The sequence below is a fragment of the Anopheles marshallii genome, chromosome 2 (genome assembly GCF_943734725.1).
Source record: "Anopheles marshallii chromosome 2, idAnoMarsDA_429_01, whole genome shotgun sequence".
Classification (NCBI taxonomy): Eukaryota; Metazoa; Arthropoda; class Insecta; order Diptera; family Culicidae; genus Anopheles; species Anopheles marshallii.
The window spans coordinates 7,694,831-7,718,853 of record NC_071326.1 but is presented as its reverse complement, the minus strand read 5'-3'; the positions used below and the strand labels follow the sequence as shown (position 1 = coordinate 7,718,853).

Below are 24,023 nucleotides of genomic sequence, written 5' to 3'. Positions count from 1 at the left end.
ATGTTTATCGCTCTTCGAGCGCCCCTTTTCCCGGATGCTTACACCAGTTGGGAGCACCTGTTTTACACACGGGTTTTACTCGGGTTTCAAGATGAAGAAATAAACAATAGTAGGCTGCTTTTACTTTGCCGCACTGCACCGAGTCGTATGATTTACTACTACTTTACTTGGAACAGTTAAGTGCTGGTGTATTCACTTCGTTTTTCCAGCACACACGCACTTGCAATCGATTTGTCATTTTGGTAGCACGACAGCAAAGCACTAGCCGTGTACCGAACTACACTGCCTAAGTTTCACTAACATCACACGCGTTCGTTTTTCTTTTCAGGGCAAACGTGCAAACGGTGACGACCAGGCAGAAAGAAGCGGTATTTGCCAGGAAAAACGTAGAAAAACACCTATATGCGCTGCTACCTACTCTGCTTTCTTGCACGCGTACTCTTTTGACCGCATACACACGCACACAACGATTCGAATTTGAAGCCGCAAGTTGTCAAAACGAGCTGTCAGATTCAAATGAAATTTTAGTTTTTATTCAGCCTTTTTTCACCTGGCAAAAAAAAACTTAGCTAGGCACAAGTCCACTAAAATTATGGAATCAATTTGTGTAGTAAAATAGCCATAATGTGTGGTTTTTACATTGAAATATTCCTTCCAAACCCAACACAATGACAATTCGAGAATAAAAACATCAGCTGACTTTACATTGACAGTCCACAACAATTTGTAAACATTTCCTAAATCAACACAATCGTGTACGGTGCGTTTTGTTCAATAGTACTTGCTTAAAATACTATTCCAACCATGAACGTCCTTCAGGGACTGGGCAGAATTGCTCATCAATCGTTGCGAAGAAATATCTGGTAAGTGGACGAAAAGAACAAAGTGTACCGAAGTGGTTTATGTAATGATCTCTGTACTTTGGAATAGCACATCACTGGCACGCCGGTCAACATATGAAGGCGATGGCAAAACATCGGTAACGATCCTGAACAAGGAGGCAGATGCCGGGCTCATGATCAACTCCTACAGCCAGTTTGGGTTCCGGCTTAACAACGATATGGTAGTGATCGGTCCGATGGCCATCTTCTCCCGCACGGTGCTATCGTGGAACGTTGAAAGTCACGAGGACATAAACGACCAATCGTTAAGTTTGTTCTGTGCGATTGAGCCGAAAATTGACGTGCTCGTGGTGGGAATTGGCGATAATACGATAACGCCCTCGTTTTCCAAAAAGATCATCGACTTCATGAAGCGCTACAAGATTAATGTGGAAGTGCTCGGCACAGAGCAGGCCTGTTCGACGTTTAATTTCCTTAACGCAGAGAATCGTGTCGTTGGCGCGGCACTCATCCCTCCGATGACGATGCGTTTAAATGAGGATGATTTAATGCGCAAACAGATGTCGATTAGCCCATCGTTTGAGCTAACGGACAAATAGGTTATTCCCTGTTAGGGCCAAACACTCAAGGATGGGAAAGTGCATGCACGTGTTTCTGTACATAATAAAGATAGTACCATTTCCAGCGTAGAGACCACATAATGCATTCTTGTATCCATTAGTTTTCGTATCACAGAACAAAACAAAACAACAACCCCGTATTTAAGAGTCCTTACTTATAATAAATCTATTTTTTATTTTCTTTCTTTTTTAATGTTTTTATGGTATCTTCTTACACATTCATAAAAAGATATTTTAAATCACAATTATCGCTTTCCGGCGGTTCGGTGTTTTTTGTATTCGTTTCTAATGTTTCGCACCCATGTACCTTTTACAGGACGGCTTTAACCGCACTGTACTACCGACGATGGCTTAATCATGAAGAAGCAATCTGCGGTGCCAGCCTAGGTATTGTACTCTTTCTTTGCTTCCGTCTTACACAGCACTAGAAACGTTGTTTTTACACTGTTTACGTACATTTTTGGTAGTATAGTTGATGTTTTTTTTTTGTTTTGATTCCTCGTTTTTTTGCTGTTTTTGTCTGCCATTTTTACATGCTTTATCACCCCTTAGCTTATGTTTTTTCCAGTTTTCTTTTTAACTTTTTTTGTTGTTGTGGTTGTTTTTGTTATGCAGCAACGGGTCTTAAAGCTATTCGATAAATTGGAATTAGTAATCAACTAGATCCGCTCGTACATTCTACCTAGGTGTAAGACTCGTGTAAAACAAACGCACGCGTTCACGACCTACAACAGATACCCCCCCGTCCCTTTCCCTAATTGAATACAAGCAACGCATCATGACACAGTTGCAGCGCAGGTGTAACGAACAAAAACCGCTTGAAACTTCTTCATTGCATTCGTTCTGATGTATCCTAACCTTTATATATATATATATATATATATATCTATATTTGTATATGCATTTAGAAAAAAAATAATTAACCAAAAACAATGACAAAGAGGGAGAAAAGAATAATTAGGAAGCAATTGATCACTCTTCACTGTGATCCCACTTTCCTTTCAACCCACCACGAGGGTAACGAAAAACAATAACCCCAAAAAGGAAGAGAGGAGCATTTACTTAGTGATTACAGCGGATGCAGTGGGAGGGATTATGCGATGCAATAATGAAGGGTGATTTAAATACACGTTATTAATATTATGCCCATAATCTGGTGCTTTCGATTGAATTCGCCTTTTTAAGTTCCATGTTTTTTTTTTTGTTCTTACTCGTACTATAAGGGATGAGCGTGAGAGCGAGAGGTGATGCCATGCTGAATGGTCGGTGGCGATTCTAAAGCCGATGTATGATAAAACGGTGAACAACAACTTACAGGCCAGTTTATCGGTGGTCGCCACCGGGTTTTCTTTCACCGCTTCGGCTCGACATCGGTCATGCGGTGATGCGAATGTTGGCCTGATTTGGCTTGGCATCATGCAGCAAAACATTACGACCGCTGCTACTGCTGGGTGCTGTGCTGCTGCCGGCGCTACTGCTGCTACCGATGTGCCCCGTGATGGTGGTGGTGTTCCAATCGGCCACATGGAACGGGGTGGCCGGTTGGTAGAGCGTTACCGAGGCGATATAATTGTTTGGCATCACCTCGAAAATGATATCCTGGTACCCGTAGCTGAACGTCGAACCGAACACGTTCGCCGTATTGGTCGAACCGACGCGATGCAACACTACTGGCCGTTCGGCTGGTGCTAACCGGGACGCTATTGAGTCCCACTTGGTGTAGGCCGTTATCGTAACAGGTGCATCCAGTGGGGCATCTTCAGTGACTCTAAAAAGTGCACCCAAACAATCCATTAGAACACACACACATATGCACGATAAGCCAAAAGCTAGTTAACTGTAACATGCCCACTTACTTGTCCGCTGCCAGCTCCAGCTGAAACTCGCACCGATGGTACATGTTGAAATTGTAATGGCCCGGGAAATTCGTGTGCATGATGATTTTCTTCGTTTTGTGCGTGCGCGCATCGAACAGCACGTCGATGCCGAGGGTAAAGTAGTTGAAGAAGAAGTCACTCCGCTTCGACTGAACACGTCGGTGGGCGCTCGGGGAATGGATTTTCATTTTATCTTCGCTTTTGAAAAATACCCTAAAATTAAACGAGCGTTAGGAAGCGTATTTGGAAAATTGTGCCGTCAAAAATCCCAACTCGCATACCTCGACGGTGCACCAAGATTGCTCGCCACATCCTGGCAACTGTCGCCGAACAGAATTTCCCGCGTTAGGCACTGTTTCCTTGGTTCCAGCGTTCGGATCGATCCTTCGGTGTACAGCTGCAACCGGAGCCCGCGCGTGCCGTGTGCACTGCGCAGCACGGTTGTCGCCTCGAGGTATAGCTGCTGATGGTAGCAGGAGAGCGGAAGTGGCGGCGGACGACTGTCGATCACGTTCACCCCCGAGTAGATGGCCATTTTGGAAACGACCGGTGATTCACCGCTGGGAAAATGCAGCGAACCAAGTCCGTGCGCATAACCGGGCTGCAGCTTGCTGTCGACCGGGAAATAAAAGCTCAACCCTCGGAAGTGTAACGCAAACAGCTGCTTGGCGGCATCGTACACACCCGGATGTGTGGCACCGAACGAATGTTCGATCTCCTCGATCGATGGCACAACTTCCGGCGAGTTGAACGGCATTGAGCAGTACTTTAGCTTGACCAGCTTCATGTTAAACACCTCGATCGTCTTCAGCCGCTGCTGTACCGGGTCGAATATTAGACGGATACCATCCTGCGGCATATTTATGATTATGTCTACGTTGAGCGGATTCTAAAAAACCGGAAAGCAGTACAATTGTGTGTTAATTGTGATCAGGCGATAGATCAAGCACAGCACAGCACTTACCGTATCGGAATAAAGCACCTGTACACCCTTTATTATTCCTACTTGAGACTGTATGATGGCAACTGCTTGAGAAAAATGCATTCCTGAAAGTAAGAATCGTAGTAAAATTAAATTCTCCACTTAATAATAATTAATTCAAAAATATTCTAAGCGCATAGAAGGCAAACATCCTTCATTTATACTTAAACCCGATAAGAATGGACTTCCGCGATGAAACAAACAGAAAACAAGATGAAAAAACTGAGAATACAAAAAAAACTAGCTAACGCGATATCGCGCAGCTGTGTTGTTTATTTTGCTTCTTGTGTTCATCACGCAATCTCAAACATACTGTCAGCTGATTCCATTTCCTAGTGTTGGTGTGAAGCAACACATTCAACGTGCATGTTTCACCACTACACCCGAAACGGTTCCATCTGATGGATGCGTATGACGCGCTTTCACACAGTGTAGGAGGGAGCTTTTTCAGCATACACACGCGCGATCACACCACTCTTCCCCCCACTCATACACACACACATACGACATGTCCCAACCCAACAACAGCCTACTAAGTAAAAGAAGAAACAACACACAACAAAAGGAATCGCATTCGAATACGCTGTGGGTATACGCATACGGATGGAAAAATGGGAAAATGCGAACTGCGAAGCAAATGGTTTTACTTTCGCGAATGATCGAATGGGTCAATTTGGGGACGCAGTTGAATATTTTTGCTGTTCGCCTTCCCTTCCCAAGGTCACTCTCCTTGGGACGGAGGAGAGTGGATCGCAAAATGGATGGTGTACTACGCTTTTGGTGTCAACAAAAGCTGCGTAAGGAGGTGAGGTCTTTCATATCGCATCTGGTTTATTGGAGGACATTTCATTTTATTTTTTCTCTTTGTTGTCCATTTGATAACTCGCACGTATCGGGAAAATCAAATTATTCATAATGCAAGAACGGCTGACCAAACAATGCAAACAACATTTGCAATCCACAAAACGAATTGAGTTTGTATCACACACCCGTCCGCACACACACACACAATTTTGGGTTTCATCATTCGCTCAGATGCAGGGAGTTCTGTTGCTTTGGGGGGGTGCTTACCGAGAACAAATTCCCAATTCTCGGTGGTCGAACCGAGCGAACGCTCAGGAGTAACTTCCAGATCGAGCATCGTACTGTGAGGGATGTAAGTAAACAGCAAAACAACAGATTGTAGAAGTAGAAAACACTATTCTTTTCACGACTGGCACGAAGAAAACACAGCAAAACGGATTTTTTCACACTTCGTAACTCTTTTACGCAGTTTTCTTTGTTTTTAATGCTACACACTCAAACAAGGTCTCGTGCGCAGTTCGGTTCAGGCTGGAACGATGTGACAAGCCAATCACCAACTGAAAGCATCACCAACTGACGTTTGGGTTGTGAATCGACGTTTTCTGCTGGGCCAAGGTGTGTATAGCATCCCCAAAAGGATTGCAGGATGTTGCACCTATTTTATATTCGATTTAATGTTGATGATGACGTGAAATGAGGGAATACTATTCTTTTGTCAGAGTACCATAGAACTGAAATATAAACATAAAAGAATATTTTATCCGGTATGATACAAACCGCCCGTTGGTCTCGCAACAACGTATGCCTGTCAGAAATGCGCGTTGGGCATCGTGGTGCATCTGTCAGTGAGCGAATTGTCAACGAAGAAAATGGTGCAGAAGGGATTGGTGTAAAAGTGTATCTCATCATAATTTACCAATTTTGCACGGTCAGCTTGATAGTCTACCATATTCATGTGGTCTCTTTGAGTGATTCTAGTGTCCTTTCTGTAGCCTAACGCATCCGAGCAGAACTGAGCCCGTGAATGTAGTGTCCAAGTGCTTCAACAAGACCTCCCCCACTTGAAGAACAGCAGTAGCAGTCTGTTTGCGCAATAAATTTCAAGCATTTCGCAGCAAAAAGTGCATGCAGACCGCCCCATCGACAACCGATCGATGATGGCACATATTGATCGGAGTTTAAAGACAGTGATTTGAGTTTTGTTTGTGCTTTTAACTTCTTGCTCAGCACCAATCGTCACCGCTGATACGGCAAACACGATCGTCGACAACGTAAACATCGCCGTCAGCTAGGTGAGCTGCAAACGTCACATTCCTCAGCGAGCTTCTTTTCGAAAACGAAAAGACTAGTAAATACCACCATAAAGACTCATAGGAAAGTTGTTCGCGTTTTAAAAATATTCGGTGCGTATCAAAATCGATCGTATCAGAATTTTTCCCTAGGCTGATTCGTTCGTATCATCAAGGTGGTATCCAAAAATCCCGCAGAGATACGAGCGCGATAATCCCATCGTGGCTGTTTTTTGTGTGCTTCTGTGAGCTTGAGAAATAGCCGACCCCACTAGATCCGATAAAACAGACAACATCATCGCCATATATTGGGACTCGATAAACCTATTCTAATTGCGTTTGCACGTGAAACGAGATTAGCAACCGAAAGAAGGCAAATTGGCAGGCGAAGAAATCCATCAAGTGCTGCCGCACTCTGTCTCCATACGTCGTGAATAATGTTCTATCAATGCTGCACCGTGTTATGTTATGTTTCGTAAGTCCACCTCCTCCGCAGGATCGCATATATCGTGACTCGTGCACCGTGCGTACACGTAGTAGAAGAAAGTAGTAGGACCACCAGCTGCATTACATAAGCCGATACGTTTGAACCGAGTCGACCAGAGCACCAGCTCCGGGCCCACCTGATACCTTCAACCGCAAGGCACTAAACCAAGACCGTCCGGATGAAACGGTGCTAATAATCAGCGACAGCGTTTAAAACAAGGTGTGCATTAAGTGGTCGGTCGACAGGAAGAATTATTCATCTGTCTTCGCTTGTGAACGTTCGCATGCTGAACCTCGTACAGAGACGCTAAAGACGGTGCGGTACTCTTGGTACCTTCGGATACTGCAACGAGCATTGCAAGGGCTCACCAGCGTGGCCCCAAAACTGCAGCGATGAAATGCGCTCACCTGCACAACATCGTGCAGCTCTCGCTGGTGGAGTTGTGCAAGCTGAAAAAGGTATGTTACGATCCCCACCCTTATGCACGGCTATAATTTTGCAGCGACTTGTGTCAAGAGATCGTTTTTGTTGTCGTTTCGATATAAACAAAGAAGTCCTACTTGGATGAAAAATGCTAGCTGAACCCCCATCTCGGGTTGATTCAAAACAACTTTTTTAATAAAAAAAAATTCAATAAGGCAAAACGAAGTCTGTTTTTATCGGATTTCGTGCAGGAAATAAGTGTCGCAATGTGGTGTTTATCCTGTGCTCAGTCGCCTTTGAAGGGTCATGTTGAGGAGCTTCATTGGTAGATTAGCACAAAAAATATGCAAAACAGGCTCGATTCATGTGCTCCTTTGTGCATTACTAATTTGACGATTCATTGCCTTTTGTACAATGGTGGTCGTCGTTATTCATTTGCCTGTGCGCGGATTGTCTTGTGCTTGTTTTTTTGTGATTGTAAGTTTTTAGCCTTCAATTAGACAAAACGCTCCTAACTTGTGGCTTATGAATGTAATAGGAAGTTTATGCAAAATCACATCACAAACACTTGTAAATTAAATATAGGTCATGTACATCAACCCCTGTCTAATATGATTTCCTGTTTTAATTTTAGGATGAATCATGTACGGATTGCGAAACCAATGGACCAAATCTATGGATATGTTTGCAAAAGAACTGTCTCCATATTGGATGCTCGGAACAGTACAAAGACCACAGTACAATCCACTTCCAATCGAACCGCACGCACTGCATCCATATGAACCTCTCTTCCCAGCGTGTCTGGTGTTATCTGTGCGAATCCGAATTGTTCCTCACAAAGCAACCACATCCACACCAACAGCAACAGCAGCACCAGCAACAACAACACCATCACCACTACCACCATCGGCGAACGTCCGTTGTAAGCAACGATTCGAGCGATACTAGTCGCTATTCGTCCGTTAACAATGATAAGTTGATCGTGCACGCGGACAAGCTAGTATCGGGTGCGACAGCAACGTCCGGTTACGGTGGCACCACGACTGGTGATTCCTGTGATAGTAGCGGCGAAGAGGATGATTTCGAACGGCACGGCAAGTGGAACGGATTGGTTGGGTTGCAAAACCTGGCCAACACATGCTACATGAATGCGGCCCTGCAAGCCCTAAGCAACAGTCCACCGCTGACGGGATACTTCCTCGACTGTGGCGCTATTCTCGAGACGGATCTGCTTGGCGGTACGAATCCGGCCGTCACGAAACCTGGGTTGGCGAAACATTACCACAAACTGATCCGAGAAATGTGGTGCAAGAACCGACGGTATGTCATACCGAGTGGCATACTGTGCGGCATACGGATCGTACATCCAATGTTCCGTGGGTACCAGCAGCACGACACGCAGGAGTTTTTGCGATGCTTTATGGATCAGTTGCACGAGGAGCTGAAGGAAGTTACTGCTCCTCCACCGCCGGATGTGCTTTCGCGAGAAACGGTGGATGAGATCGATGAGCATTCTGATGGGCATCCTTCGCCCTGTTCGTCACCGTCGCCTTCGCAATCCGAGGGAGAGTACGAAACGTGTGACAGTGGTGTATCGGAACGATCGAGCCTGTCCGATGATCAACTGTCCCCGACCAAGCTATCTACCAGCAACAAACGTTTCCGTAAGCTGTCATCGCGTTCGCCGAGTCCACCCGGAACGGCCGTAGATGGTCAAGTAAACCAAAGAATGGCAGCAGCAGCACGGATTCATACCAGTTCCATCCGGCAACAGTCGCCAGTAGGGAGCAATCGTTCGAACGCGAGTAGCGTTTCAACCGCTAGTATCACCATTGGAGCTGTGGGCAACGCGGGAATTGGTGCCGGTGGTGGAGGTGGTAGCGGTGATCCTTCGGACGGTGGAACAACAAAGGACAAGTTGCCCCAACGGTCGATCATTAGTGATATTTTCGATGGCAAGCTGCTGTCGTCGGTGCAATGTCTCACGTGCGATCGTGTGTCGACGCGTGAGGAAACATTCCAAGATCTTTCATTACCGATCCCTGGCAAGGACCATCTGGCGGTGCTGCATCAAACCCACCAAGGCATGGGATCGTCTGGTTCAGGTTCGGGTGTTTCATCCGTTTCGGTTGGTAGTGGGGGTAGTGGGTCGAGCGGTAGTGGTATGGGAGCGGGACCGAGTGGTGGCACGAGTGGTAGCTCGAGCAGTGGCATTACGTGCTCGGATGCCGTCTATCCAGTGAATGGAGATAGTTGGCTTTGGTGGTTCTGGAACTCACCCTTCTGGAGCTGGGTACGTTCGTGGTTCTGGGGACCGGCCGTTACACTGCACGATTGTATGGCAGCGTTCTTCAGTGCGGATGAACTGAAGGGTGACAACATGTACAGCTGCGAACGATGCAACAAACTGCGCAATGGTGTAAAGTACTCGCGCGTGCTTGCCCTGCCGGAGATGCTTTGCGTGCATTTGAAGCGGTTCCGGCACGACCTGTCGTACAGCTCGAAAATTTCCAGCCCGGTGCTTTTCCCACTGTACGGTCTCGATATGAGACCGTACCTGCACAAAGATTGTCGCTCGGAAGTGACCACGTACGATCTGTGTGCGGTCATCTGTCACCACGGCACGGTGGGTGGTGGACACTATACAAGCTTCGCGAAACACGATCCAACCGGGAAGTGGTTCGAGTTTGACGATCAACTCGTCACGCAGGTTACGCCGGAACACGTGCAGGGTTGTGAAGCGTATGTGCTGTTCTATCGGAAAAACAACTCGAAGATGGCCACGGTGCGTGCCCAAGCGAGCAATTTACTGACCATGCAAGAACACGCATCCGATATTCGATTTTACGTATCGCGCAACTGGCTTCACCGGTATGTATCGATCAGCCAACCAGCTTCCTGCGAGGGATCTCATGGAATTATTTATCCCGGTTTTATTTATCGTTTTGATAGTTTCAACACGTTCGCTGAACCGGGACCAATTGACAACTGGACGTTACTTTGTCCGCACGGTGCTTTTCCACCGAACAAGGCGTCGCACTTCTCCAAGCTGGTCGTGCCATTCCCGCAGGCCCTGTGGGACTTTTTGTACAAAAAATTTGGCGGTGGACCGGTGTGCAATCACATTTTCCCGTGTCACATCTGTAAGAAGGCTGCCGAAACGCTGTCCCGGAGGCAACATTACGAGCTTGAAACATTCACAGCATACAATGACGATTTTCAGGTATGGTATTATGAAGGAGAAAATTCTTGTAAACTGGCTGATTTGTTTTTTTTTCTACGTTGGTTCTCTCCTTTTTTTCAGTTCAACGATACACCGACGACCATCTACGCGATATCCATGGCGTGGTTCCGGCAATGGCAGCTGTTTGCCCGTGGTCTTACTACCGATGATCCGGGACCGATCCAAAACAAGTCAATCGCCATACAGGGTGACACTAGTGTGCCGCTTCGAAGTGTTCGTCCATTCTCGGACTATGCGCAGATCAATGCTAACCTGTGGCACTTTTTCCACGGTATATATGGCGGTGGTCCGGAAATTGTGTTACAGGGCAATCCGGTTCCTCCACCGGCATCGCATCAGGCCGCTTCACAACAGGAAGAACAAGCAAGGCAGCAACAACAGCTACCAAAGGTATTATAACCAACCGATGCAGAAGGTGTTGGAAATGGCAACTAAGAAAGGTATTTTATCACGTATTTTGTGGTGTGTTATCTTCTTCAGGAGCAGGTCTCAGAATCCATGGATGTATCGGAACAAGGATATTCAACAACGGATTCACGAACGAGCGCCGTTCCCAAACAAACGGATCAAGATTCTGCAATTGAAGTGACCATCACTGAACCGCCGCCACCACCACCACAACAACAGCCGCACCATTCAGTGTTATCGAGCACAGTGGCCACATCCAGTGCAGGAATCACAAGTCCTCGGCCCCAGAAAAGCGTCTCGTTTGAGGATACAGATGCGTACCATGATGAGGACAGCAGCGATGGTGAAATGGCTGATGAGAATAATGGACATAGCGCCACAAAGCAGCAAACATTCCCTTTCTCGTCCGGAACAGCCGGAAATGCTCACGGTTCAAAGCGGAAATCACACCCAAAGTCTGGTGCGACCGCGTTGCGGCGTCATGAACCTGGCGTGAAATCAACTACAGCATCGGAACCACCTCCAACGGGTTTCAAACGAAAGCAGCACACAGTGAGCAGTGGTAAGTCGGATACAATACCCGCGGCGATGATGAATGGCGATTGTTCAGGAAACCCGGCGACGGCCGCTGTTTCGGTCGCCGTACACGGTGTAGAACATCTGGAAATAGGCACCAAAAAGGATCGACGACATAGGGTTAGCATGATGAAGGCGAACGGTTTCTTTGGCCCGGAAGGTAAGAAAAGGAGGATGAAATGTAACAATCAAAAACAAAATTAAACTCGTCCAATACAGCGACTTTATTCATTCGTGCTGGTGTTGTTTGCAATTCTAATATGTCCTTACTTTATATTTTAGGCAAATATCAAAGTTCATCAAACGATTACTCCAATGGAGGCGACAGTATGAATGACGTTAATCCGACAATTACGCGGACAGAGTCGTTATCCTTTCATACGATGTTGGGTTCCTCTACGGGTGTGAATGGAGTTCGTTCCATGGCCAGCTCCTCCTCTGTTCCAACGTTCACCGGACAGTCGACCGATACGGCCCCGATCCCTGCCGATGGGAGCAAAACTACTGTGGACGAAAGCACGTCACTACTATCACTGTCACAACCGCACGCTCTGGATCACACGGGAACCAACAGTACAAGCTTGCACGAGTCAAATGAATTTCTTCAAGACGACAATGACAGTAAAACTGGCAGCAGTTCGTTGCCATCGACAACTTCCAGTGCCAAAATGTCATCCCGCCAAAAGGGATCACATCATCGCCATCAGGCCCAGACTGTTTCCGACGCACTAACAGCATCGGTGACAGAGAGGATTGCCGGTGGAGTTTCTTTCGGTCGACGGAAGCTAAAGATGAAGTACATGAAAAAGTTAGCCGGTCGCAAGACAGGTAGCAGTGGGGGGCGTGGGCGCAATGGGACGATGGCCGACGGGGATGATGGTAGCATCGAGGACGGTGCTTCGGTGATACCGCTAACCATTAATGGCGTCGGTGAGCATGTCGCGGGCGATGGCGAAGGTGTCAAATGAGAACGGTTGCGTCGTTTCCGCTTTCCCTCGCTACGATGAAGCGAAGAAAGGTGGAACTGGGAGGGAGGAAAGGATTTGCATTTCTTGTTAGTAGACGAATGAGGTGTTACTTTTTACGATTCATTTCCAGTTCTTGGTTCTAGGTGATCTGGTGGAAGCCGAATGTCCCTGTGGTGTTTGCGTATCGTGTAATGATTCCATTTTATTCGCTCATCTTATACTGCCCTCCGTCTTTACGATTGTTAGATTAACCGTTTTACTTGAAACGTATTTGGGGGCTCCCTTATGGATGGTGCTTAAGCTGATAAGTAAACAGAGAGGGATTTGTTTTCATACTGATATTTATTTAAACAACCATTTATGTTCGTTGGACGATTGTTAGACAAGGGATTATGTTTAAAATGAACTTTTCAAACTACGCAAGCATACGCGTGTATGCACAATAGTTTCGTAGCTGTGCACTGTTTGTTTGGCAATAAGTTAGTTATATTACCCGTTTTGTTTTTTACTATCTCCACGTGTTCTGTCTCGTTTGTTGTGTTCTGTTTTTGTGAGGTCCAATCTAAAGGGGTTTGTTAGGTAAGCCCTCGTGGACCAAGAACCCGTGTGCGAAGATCATTTCTTGTATGGGAGACAATATTGAAACCAAAAATAGGATGAAACCCATCAGATGCAATCGCAGAAAATTTACAAAAGCAATTAGTAGTGCACACACCTTAACAATAATACACCTGGATAGCACACCATTTAATCAGAAGTTGATGAGAATTGAAGCAAATATTGAACCAATTATCGTAAACCGTAACTTTTTTCCTTCTGAGCCACGAAGTCGACTGGCGATTGTGTTTGGTGGAAGGGAATTTCTGAAGAAAAAAAACCCTTCCCACCCGTTTCGAATGTGGTACGTGGTAGGTGGTAGAAAGTGCGTAAAGCATCAAACGAACTGCGTGTAGTGGATTAGATCGAAAATTCGATGCCAAGAAAAGGAACCATTAAGGTTTAGATGTTCTATTAGTTAAAACTTGTGATTTAAAACTTCTTTTTGCAAAAACGGGTTCGAATGTTCTACTTCAACATCGGCGGCACGTTAAGAGTCACGTTTGTAAGTTCTTATCCGGGTGATTGAGCGCTAGGAAGTGATACGCATTTCTGGGATGGTATTTCTGTAAATCTATGGTTGAGGTATAGCCGTATAGTGTAGAGTTTAAGCTAAAGGCACGCGTTTCATGATCGAATAGTACGTACGTGGTTAGTGCAGCAAATTCGTGCTACGAATAAATGGGATAAGAGGCAATTTGCTGCCGGCTGAGAGCCGTGTTAATGCTGTAGCGTTTTGGGTTCCAATCGCATGCACTTATTGAAATATGAATAAAACAACTACAAAGTTTACCAATTCCAAAGAAAACTTAAAACGCTGGTGCGTGTTATCGTTATTTTTCCGAATTGTCGAGCACCGGTATCGGGAGTACAATAAAATGCTATCAAAGAATTGCATTTTTTTAAATTTTGTAATGCAATATAACTGTAAAAGAAAATGTTTAACCATTGGCTCAAGGTTTGCCAACACATTGGTGGCCGATTTGATTAGATTGGTCCACATGTGCACTTCAAATTATCAATTAATGGCACTTGTTGGAGTACGGCAAAGGACAGTTATGTGCTTAATAATAAGCTTTTGAAGGTTATATTTACTATCAACAACAGTGAGTAGATTAACCATAGCCCAGAAATGTAATTTTAATGGATGTTTTTCATGTCATTTGCCGAAATCAGCTCAGTAAGATTAGAATGGTGCTTTTGGATGAATATAACACAAATTTGTTTCGTTAAAACGGTTAAGAACACCTTTCATACGTTTCGGCGATACCGGGACCATTTCTTGCCTCTCTTTTTCGCTTCCATATTCATCATGTTGCCCTACATCCGAGCTAGAAATAGGAGCACGTTTCGCACACCACGCTGCATGGCTCAAGTCACGTAGTCACGCTTCTACAAATTTTAGAATGTTTTAGGAAGAGCTGGACATGAAAACAATATGATTAATCTGGAAATCATTAGCCTGCTAGGGGTTTTTTTACAGACAGTTATAATTTTGAAAAAAATGCCATCACAAATTAGAATTGATGCAAAAATGCACCCCCATAAACAAACATCTTTTGACATTTGCTCCATCCCATTTGACAGCTGCTGTTCCCGCATCAACCTCACTAGACCAGCGCCTCACACATTGAAGTTGTCGTCCGTCGCAGCCGGAGGTTCTGCTTAGCAGTGGCACGGTCTCGCCTCGTACGCATTTTCCGTGGTAGTGGTTCGGTGTTGGTTGCTGTTGCACGTCTCCATAGTGTGGCAAAACCCGAGGCTAACTCGCTAGGCGTTGCTAATTACTTCCGGTTTTAAGTGATTGTGTAGTGAATCATCTTCTGGTTCGGTACGGATGCAGTTTGCAACCGAACAGCAAGGTGCAGTTGCAGGAAACCTCTGCGAATAAAACCGGCAAAGCTACGCGGTCCGGTGTCGGAAATTCAGTGCAAATTGGCCCAACTTCACTCCAAAATGATTCGCGTTTTGTGACGTCGCCAAAAAGCCCATCACGGTTGCTTTGCTGATTTCGGAAGTGTGTCGCTGCGTACATATCTTATCATCTTTAGCGGCCAACAGGTAGGTTCTTAAATGCCGGCTTCTTGTTGTAAACGTAGAAGCAGTAGGAAGTTGTTTCGATTCCCGGCGAACTTTTGGAAGCAACGCAAGATGGATGACGTGCCACATAATACGCGCGATCCCCGTCTTATTATTATTCCACTTCCAGCCATTTCTTCCACATCTTTCTGGATGGTGCTCGAGGTCGTTGGAGGCCGTTCGTGCGACCGAGAACGTGTTTGCTACGCTGCATGTAAATTTACCGTTTCCGCCGTTCTTGGTGTGTTGGTGTTGGAATATGCGTGCTTTTGTTGTGTGTGTGCTTAGATATTCCCGAGTCTGAGCCAATGCACGCACTTGCGGATAAAACACGCATCGTTTTGCAAATTGTTTAATTAATCGCCATTTGCTCACCACACGGACAAATTTGGGCGATATCTTTGATCCAACAAACATATTTGCCTCGTCCATTGGTACGAGTTATCAATACAATCGATTGCTGAAGGTTATTCATCAAGCCAGTTGGAACCGGCTGTATTAATTACGCACTTGACGCCAATATGCTCCTCAGGCAAGTATGCGTCGAGAAGGCTGAAGTTGAAGCATACACGTGAAACAACAGCAAAAATCTTTCCAATTATCTTTTCTACTAGACAATCCGTTTTACTTCCTTCCATTCCTTGGAGAAGTGTCGTCGTACGCTAAAAAATGATAACTTCCTAATATTTACGCTATTGGTTGTCATGGATACACACTCGCACAGCTTTCACTTTATTACCAACGAGGTGCAGCAACTAATAAAAAAAACCTACGGAATATGCCAAATGTAACAAATGGCCTTTCCAAAAAATTATTCAACCGTTCCTTCCTTAAATGCAGCCCATGGTCAAATTGATTAAATCTGCCTGCTTAGTTTGTGTCCGTTTGAAGCAATCTGTCTGTCGGCCGGTGTCACTCGGCAAGCGACATCCCGTTGTGGATTTTGTGCACAAAATTTCGAGACCCCCTGATGTACACTCCCCGCAATCGTGGTTTCTCCCCGTTTCTTCGTTGCCATAGCCAGTGGAAGCGTCGGGAAGTATGTCAGCGGCTGACCTTTCTGTCAACCCTCGGGTCTGCCTGGTTCGCCGCCGTCAGGGAGCGCCGTTCACGCGTCCCTCAAAAACTGGTCCAGACTTGTCGTTCAATGACCTAAAACAGGGGTGTGTAGACAGATTGCTGCGGTCACGTTTTGACTGATGAAGCTAGTTATACTTCTTTGCATAAATGTGAGAAAGCTTTTTTTTGCATACTGCACCGACTTTCTGCAATGACACCACTCTGTCAAGACATAGGAGTTGTGGTTTCATCACAAATTTTTAGCGTGTACGAGGCACAATTATGAATCTCCAAGAAAAATATCATTCCCCACAACCCAAATGTTGGTGTTATTTATGAACGCTAAAATTACGGTAAACTGCAATAAAACGGCATTTTAATCACCTGTTGAAAGGTTCAAAGAGCATCGTCAAAATACGCTCCAACACAACGCATGTTATTCACGAGCCGTCTAAAATAAAACATCGCATAATATTGCAGAAAGAAATAGGAAAACCAAAATGAACCAAACAACGCTGACTGAGACACATGAGATCCATCCACCTACGCATCCGCCCCACCAAAATGCCCACAAACGGTGAAAGTCGTTTTCCACTTTTTTCCGGATTCATGTGCAAAAAAAAAGTGTTGTAAAAAAGACCATTTGTGAGATGACCAGAGTATTAGGCGAGCGATATTTTCTCAACCCAACTCTGCGACTGCTCTCGTTTGATCTCATTTTTGATGCGTTTGAGCTTCTTTCATTCATTACCTTGCTGGTCACTCTTTGTTTGGGTTAGAGTTGTACCGAAACGGCGGTTGCGGTCCGTGCTACGAATCGATTTTACACGATAGTGGGTGTTTTTCTTTTTTTTCACTGTTAGTGCCCGAATCGTTCACAGTGGTGGTACACTTTAGAAGCTTACCAATAATAAACACTTGATATGAATTTTGCAATATGCAATGAGTGTTCAAATATTCTTGTATAACTAGTTTAATGTTGAAACAAAAAGTCTGTACAAACAAAAAGTATACAAATAATATTGTAGCCGAGTAGTAACGAGATTGATATAAATTTCCAAAAAAATCATTACTTTTCTGTTACTAATTTTTTTTTAATTTTCAAAAAAAGTTGTTAAAAAAATTGATTAAGTGTAAATTAACATTAAAAATGTTGATAAAATTATTAAAAACGCTTATAACTTAATCGTTCGTTTGATTTGTGACTAGCCGTCCTTTCACATTTGTGGAGATCATATAAATATCAGCAACACTGTATCAACCACACTGAGATCGATCTATGGTTCAGTAGTTCACAGACTTGTTTTTTTTTATTATCTCTCTTGTTTGGGTTCACCTTCCAATAACTGAGAGCGCTTTTATGGATTAGAAAGAGAATGTTAGATTACGGGAAAAGGCAGAGAAAATGAAAGCAAATGATAAACATTGCGATAGAAGATGACAGCGAGTAAGGGAAAATCAACCATTCTCTCTCTCTCTCTCTCCCTCTCATCTGTTCAACAAACCTAAAACAAGCGAGAGCACATCGGTTGAGTAGGTTTCCCTCTTTGAGTCATACTTTTTCCACTCCCTTAATCACCCCCCCTCTCCCCCTTCGATTCCACATTACACGATTAGTGTATCATATATTGGACGGTTGCTACTCTCCTTGCGTTTGTGCGAAGAGGTCGAATTGAATTCGTTGGTGCTCCGTACACTTTTACCCTCAGTTGTGTTGGCAGCCGTTTTTCGCGAATGTGTCGATTGTGTTCAATCCGTGACGCTAGGTGCAACCTCATTTCTGCTGCCAGATGCGTTCTGCTATCGATTGACTCGAAAAGGAGTAAAACAGCGTGTTTAAAGGACGAGTTGCTGTGTGCTGTGGCGGTGGAGTCGCCTGGTGTTTTATGGTTGACCCGCAAAGTGTGATGGCGCATGAATGAATGGAAATCGACAGGAAGCGAGCTTAAAATCGGGGAATAAGCATAGGAAGCGAGACTTCGTACGCTAGAGTTGTCACAAAAGTGTTTGAATCGCTAAAGCTAATGCTAATGCTGAGAGTAAATACACTCAGTGACGCCGTACTGTTGTTGCAGGTGGTACAGACGAAGTTGTCGTGCTGTGTGAGACTTTTCCGACCAAGTTTGTGAGCGTTTGTGATAGGAAGTTTTGTTCCAACGGCGACAGGTCAGGCTCAGGGGCTTAGTTTAGTGTTCGTCATCAAAAGCACTTCACGCCTGAATGTATAGCAAAGTGCAGAAACAATCCTGTTTAATAGGTTCAACCTCTGTCCGGCAACTCGAAATCGTCCTGAATGGATTCAAGGCAAGGCATTATTATACTTGTGTGTGTGTGTCGAGAGCGTCTGTCAGTGGGTGTTTCTTGTATCCAACAGAACGGGGCCTGTGCAACGCACTGTACCGGGCCTTCGAAGCTATATTCATCGATTCCAAGTCGAACAATGGCGTGTCCAATGTGGTTTTCCCCCTTTTAGAGTCCATTCTTTGCAACTGTGAACTCAATCATTCTGCTCTATTTTTAGTGTGCCTGCACGGAACCGCACCGTTCAATACAATATTTCATCCAATTTCCGAACCATAAATCAATATGCACTGGCATTTTCATAAATGCCTCTGGGTAGAAAGATACATTCTTTGCAGCAGCTTGGCCGAACCATTTCCGGCGTTGTTTTGCAACGCCACTTTCCTTAAATGAAGCCGCCCTCCCCCAGGGGAGGGGACATCTTCCAGCCATGACGACCCATATTTTTGTCCCTCGTTTAAATTAGAACAAACGGAAGCCATTTTCTTTTGCGGTGTAACCTTGTTGCTTACATTAACTTTGCAATGAAAGGACGCGCAACGGTTTCTCTTTGTTGAAGTTTGCTACCCGTTCACAATATGGGAGTATTTTGAGCACTTGTTCCCAACAGGAAAATGTGCCATGTAAACTCTTTCAAAACATTAGAAAGAGTGTCAATTATAAAGAGATGTATTAAAACCGGAGTATAAACTCTTTCGTAGAATAGCAATGTTTGTAACAGTGGCTTCATAACTTCACAACTTGTTTTACTCAAGAGTTGTGTTCCAGTCCTATTTTGCTGTAGCCTTTTTGATATAAATTGCGCCGTACCTTGGCCCCATGAAAGAGTCATTTCATTAGCGATGCTTTGTAAATTAGTTCCCCAAACATTATATGTTTCGTTTTCTCACCTTCCTATGGTAGGTTGCACTGGATTTCTCTTGATTTATGTATTTACCTTTTACTGCTTTGCTTTATTTCCTGCTTCCAGGGGTCAACATTTTAGCGCCTTCGAGCACTACAGTCTGCTGACACCGTCAGTTCCATCGTCGGCCGGGTCGCACTCGAGCAAATCATCGTCCCTCAACGGTCTATCGCCAAACTCCCGAAGGATGAGGCCACGCATTGAGAATTCCATTGGCGGTAAGTGTCTTTACTTGTTGGGAAGCATAAGTTTATTGAGGTGTACGATAACTTAGGTTGGGCAGCTCAAATCTTTAGACGATATCTGAGAAACTATTAGTCTTATTTCACACTCAGAATTGATTCCAGAATGTTTTGTTTGATTCGAAACCTCTGAGCTACTGTTATGTTCGACGAACGCAAAGGAGTATTTTTTTGAAGAATTTTCCTAGAAGTGTCAAAACCCATACAAGAACTACGCAAGCTTAGCTGAAGAATATTGTCCCCACTGTGATTGATCAGCAGAGAAACACACAAGCTTCACTTGGAGGTGTGTCAAAATTGTTCCCATCTTTCGTAATGCCCAGTGGCCGTTCAGCATGCCTGTGGCAACCTACTATCGTTTGTTGCAATTTGTAGCGACCCGTTTCGGCAAAATGTTAGATCACTCCCAGAACGTAAATTTGGGAGCAAAAACAAAACAAAATGCTTGCTCGTCCCGTGCTATTTCCGTCCCGACCGTGCGCCAGAAAAGATGCCCCGAAGCAGTTGATCACTTGATCGTACGGTTTTTTTTTTTTCTGGTGGCTGTCGAACAAATTACAATGCGGAGTAAAATAGTAAATTTAGCAGGGCTATTGTCTCTTCGAACCACGCGTCGAACGTGACTTTACGATATTTTTAGACACACCGTAGCAGTCCCTCTTTCGTCCGTCGTAATGTACTGTATTGCTGTCTCGGCTGATAAATAGTGAACAGAATGGGACCGTAGCTTTCTTTGCGCGTCACTTTCCGTACAGCCCCGAGGGCGACAAAAGAATGACACACACACACAAAATCCTGTCCGCAATTTCGCCAAGTCAGGAAGAAACATTTAGTTAAACCGGGTGATCGTTGGGGCAAGATCTTGCTGTCTTGCTGTCCTTGGTCGGTCAATCAAGCAATTTGGAGATGTTTATTTACAGTAGGAATTGGCTTGCGGTGGTTTGCATTTTGTTTCAGCATTTCTCGAGTGGTTCTTGTTAATGCTTCTTGGCGGTGAAAAAAAAAAACATGGAGTTTTGATCACAAACAGTGACCTCGTTGACGCATTTGTCGGATTCGTTTAAAATATTTGCTTAAAAAAGAAAAGGTTCTTACTGTATCATATTATGGTTGCAGTCTGATGATCTCATTTTCATTCGATTGGATATTCACAACTGATTTGTAGAAGGTTTCTGTACCTTGAAATTCTCATGAAATCCAAGGGCGTGATCGTGTCATTGGTGAAGGTTGTGTAATGGAGATCTGTTTTTTTTAGACGACGCCTCAATGAACATTAACCGAGCTGTTCGCAATGCCGACCATACCGCCACAACCTACGAGCGTCATCAGTTTTATCAATATGACACAGTTACCAAGCGCGTATTCTGAGTTTGCTATTTCAGCCGGAATGTACAAGATCTACACGCGATCTTAGTTGCTAAGGCGAACGATCGGTGTCTCCACACACACAGATCATTTTACCAATTGTTCGTCCATTCATCATTCCGATAAGAATTTCTGAGAAAAAAAAGAAAGCAAAAGCAAAAGGGAAAAGGAATAAAATTTCAACAAATTAAGTGCGGCAGTGTGTGCGCTCGTTTCGAGGGGACGGATTTAACGACGACGGCCCACAATCAGGTGACAACCGACAACTATTACGCGCACAATTTAACACCCCAACGTTAAGAGCTGTATAATGAGAGCTAGAAGAATAAAGAGCTCGCACACGTGCTATCGCAAGCACAAAAAAACGGATCATCTTGACGTGAACGATGGGACCACCCAGTCTTGTGAGGGGTACCACGCGCTTACTCTAAACCCAGAGACACATTCCAAGCGTCGTGTGTGTTTGTGCGCCAAAAAGTGATGAACCGTTCAATTTCTCACTCAATCTCCATGACAGCCGCGTTGGTGACAACGTGATTTTTCGACGAACGCCACGCGGTTGTTCCCATGCCCAGCCGAGTATGTGGGGCTTCGGGCCGTTTACGTTGTCCGGACCGTGCTCGTTATGAAACAGGCAAGGAGATTCCGTTCGATCGCAATCCAATTATTGGTTGGACGCATCGTAACGCCAGGTGCAAGTGTGTCTGATTTGCCGATTACTCATCATTGCAAGCTTATGTTCCAAACGGCATCTAGACCTTAGGTAGACGGAGCAATAGTGAATCTGGATTAGTAGGGCACAATTCCATTTAAGTAATAAATACAGTGAATCGCCTACAATACCTATATTCTCACCGTGAAAAATCATCCGAATCCGGATTCTTGTTTTGGATTTCGATCCCGAACTCCCGTCATGATAGGGTCATCGGTTCCTGAAGGATGCGACGATTCTAGGTTTATGCTTGAATCTGGATTGATCGAGTTCCGATCCGGACGCTATGGTCCGAACTATGGTATCCGAGTCCAACGCTATGGGATGAATGTACAGCAGTTTGATATCGCATGTCATCATATTGAATGATCCAGGTTGAAAAAAAAACATACTTTATAGCCAGAATCCGACAGAATAAGTCCTCTAACAAACCACTGTCAATCCATTATCCCAGCCTTTCTGGCATCAACGACATCACTCCATCTCAATTTGGGCCTACCACGCCACTTCTGTCCATGCGAACGACTTAAAAGGACTTTATGGGCTGGGTCGTCCGGTGTCATTCTCATGACGTGACCAGCTCACCGGAGCATGGCGAGTCTAATCTACCGTACGACAGTGAGTTCCTCGAACAGCTCGTGAAGCTCGTTATTGTAGCGACTCCTCCATTGTCCTTCCACACATACGCGACCAAGAATCCTTCTGAGTATCTTCCTCTCGAACGCAGCTAAAGAACGATTACCTATTTGTTCGTCACCTGAGCGTAACTTAGGTTTTGTTAGCAACTAGGTTTTAACCTCGTTAATCTCCAACCCGAGGTTTTCTGCCGCCTTCTCAATCCTTTATTAAGCATCCACTACGTAGGACAGCCATAAACCAATAATGTCTATGTCGTATCAGCGTATGCCAGGATCTAGGATTGATTTATAGAAAATGGATCCTATATTTGTCACACATTTATAGTTATCTACGAAAAAGTCAGAATGTACTGTCCCCTTCAATAAATCGCTTAGACATAGGAAATGGTTAATCTTAAAGATAACTTTCTGCACGTAAGCGGCAATTCCGTTTGACCTACTTTGCCATTTCACAACATGTCATTTGTGTGTGATTTCCGCACTGTGTCCTTCCCTATGTCAACGCAAAGCTTTTCCGAACTGATTACAATGTAATGAACTTCTTCATACTACCTCATGTCAAAGAGTGCATGTGTCCTGTCCGATAAAGTACGCAATAACCGAGCTTATTGCACGACATTGGTGTCCGGTGAAGCGAATTCTATTCCACCGTTAGTTTTTGAAGGCTGCAGCGATATGTCGATGAAGTGAAAGATTGCGGATTATGGTTGTACTAACGAATCATGTCTGGCGTAACCGGTGCCGGATTATTTATATCAAGCATGTAACAAATATACAATGCCGAAAGCTTTGAAGTTTGTGTCACTATTTTCCTAGCGTTGGGTGAGATTGCACTACCGGCACTTCCTGCTTGCACTGGCCCTTAATCCGCGTAATCCACCCACAATTCACACCCGCCCCGTGCAGGAGGAAAGGCCAGTGATGGGTGCGTGATTTGCGTCATGAAGTGTATGCAAACAGCAGCAAGGAAACGTCCTCTTGATGTTGACGGATAAGCGGGCTGAGATACGCAATGGCCGTTGAAAGTGGCAAGTGGAAATGGCAAGCATAAGTGTTGAATTGTATGACTGGTGAAGAAATAACGACAACGGCTCAACTAGCGAGAATTACGACAAACGAACGGGTTTAGTGCGTAATTTTCTAACGGAGACCTTTTCGCTCGTCTAAAACCACTCACTGGCATTGGAAAATTCTGTGGAGATAGTTTTAGGGGGTTTATTTTTACTCCTGTTGGGAAACGCTTGGTGTGTCTGATCACCTATTGCAGAAATTTGACGAAATTAGTGTGCTTTTATCTCCACTTTTTATTGCCATCGTTTACACATTACTAATCGTTTTTCTTTTCTAGAAATATCCCGCTAAAAGCAGTTTGATCTCTTTTAATCGCCACCTTGATAAGTGAAGCGAATTTGCGGCTCTTTCTGACGCCACTGAGCGAGTTCGTTGCTTTTTCACGAACTGCTGCACGTGGTGCGTTTTTGATAGAGATACGCTAACCACTCTATCTGCCCAATGTTATCGCTGTGATAAAATTTCGCTTATTTTTCGGATCGGAGTGTAAATTTGCATTCGCAATGCGTGATTGATATATTCACGGCGAGGCCGG

General features: G+C 44.7%; 3 protein-coding genes across 4 annotated transcripts; 2 read left to right on the top strand and 1 right to left on the bottom strand.

Moving 5' to 3' along the window:
- Positions 1-804: 804 nt before the first annotated feature.
- LOC128707991 (NADH dehydrogenase [ubiquinone] 1 alpha subcomplex assembly factor 3) lies at positions 805-1,441 on the top strand. Its single transcript, XM_053802947.1, has 2 exons — positions 805-863; positions 931-1,441. The coding sequence occupies exons 1-2, from the start codon at positions 805-807 to the stop codon at positions 1,439-1,441; spliced, it is 570 nt and encodes a 189-aa protein (XP_053658922.1).
- A 1,395-nt stretch (positions 1,442-2,836) lies between these two features.
- Positions 2,837-5,462, bottom strand: LOC128707826 (PHAF1 protein CG7083). 2 transcript variants are annotated; one of them, XM_053802785.1, is made up of 6 exons: positions 5,393-5,462; positions 4,304-4,386; positions 3,621-4,228; positions 3,319-3,552; positions 2,994-3,230; positions 2,837-2,942 (listed from the first exon to the last, which is right to left on the bottom strand). In XM_053802785.1, exons 1-6 carry the CDS (start codon positions 5,460-5,462, stop codon positions 2,837-2,839), a joined length of 1,338 nt encoding a protein of 445 aa, XP_053658760.1. The 2 variants fall into 2 exon arrangements, with proteins under 2 accessions (XP_053658760.1, XP_053658759.1); XM_053802784.1 differs by having other exon boundaries at positions 2,837-3,230.
- A 1,831-nt stretch (positions 5,463-7,293) lies between these two features.
- LOC128719844 (ubiquitin carboxyl-terminal hydrolase 20) lies at positions 7,294-12,520 on the top strand. The gene is made up of 6 exons (XM_053813482.1): positions 7,294-7,359; positions 7,959-10,195; positions 10,277-10,547; positions 10,629-10,958; positions 11,049-11,712; positions 11,835-12,520. The coding sequence occupies exons 1-6, from the start codon at positions 7,294-7,296 to the stop codon at positions 12,518-12,520; spliced, it is 4,254 nt and encodes a 1,417-aa protein (XP_053669457.1).
- Positions 12,521-24,023: the final 11,503 nt, after the last annotated feature.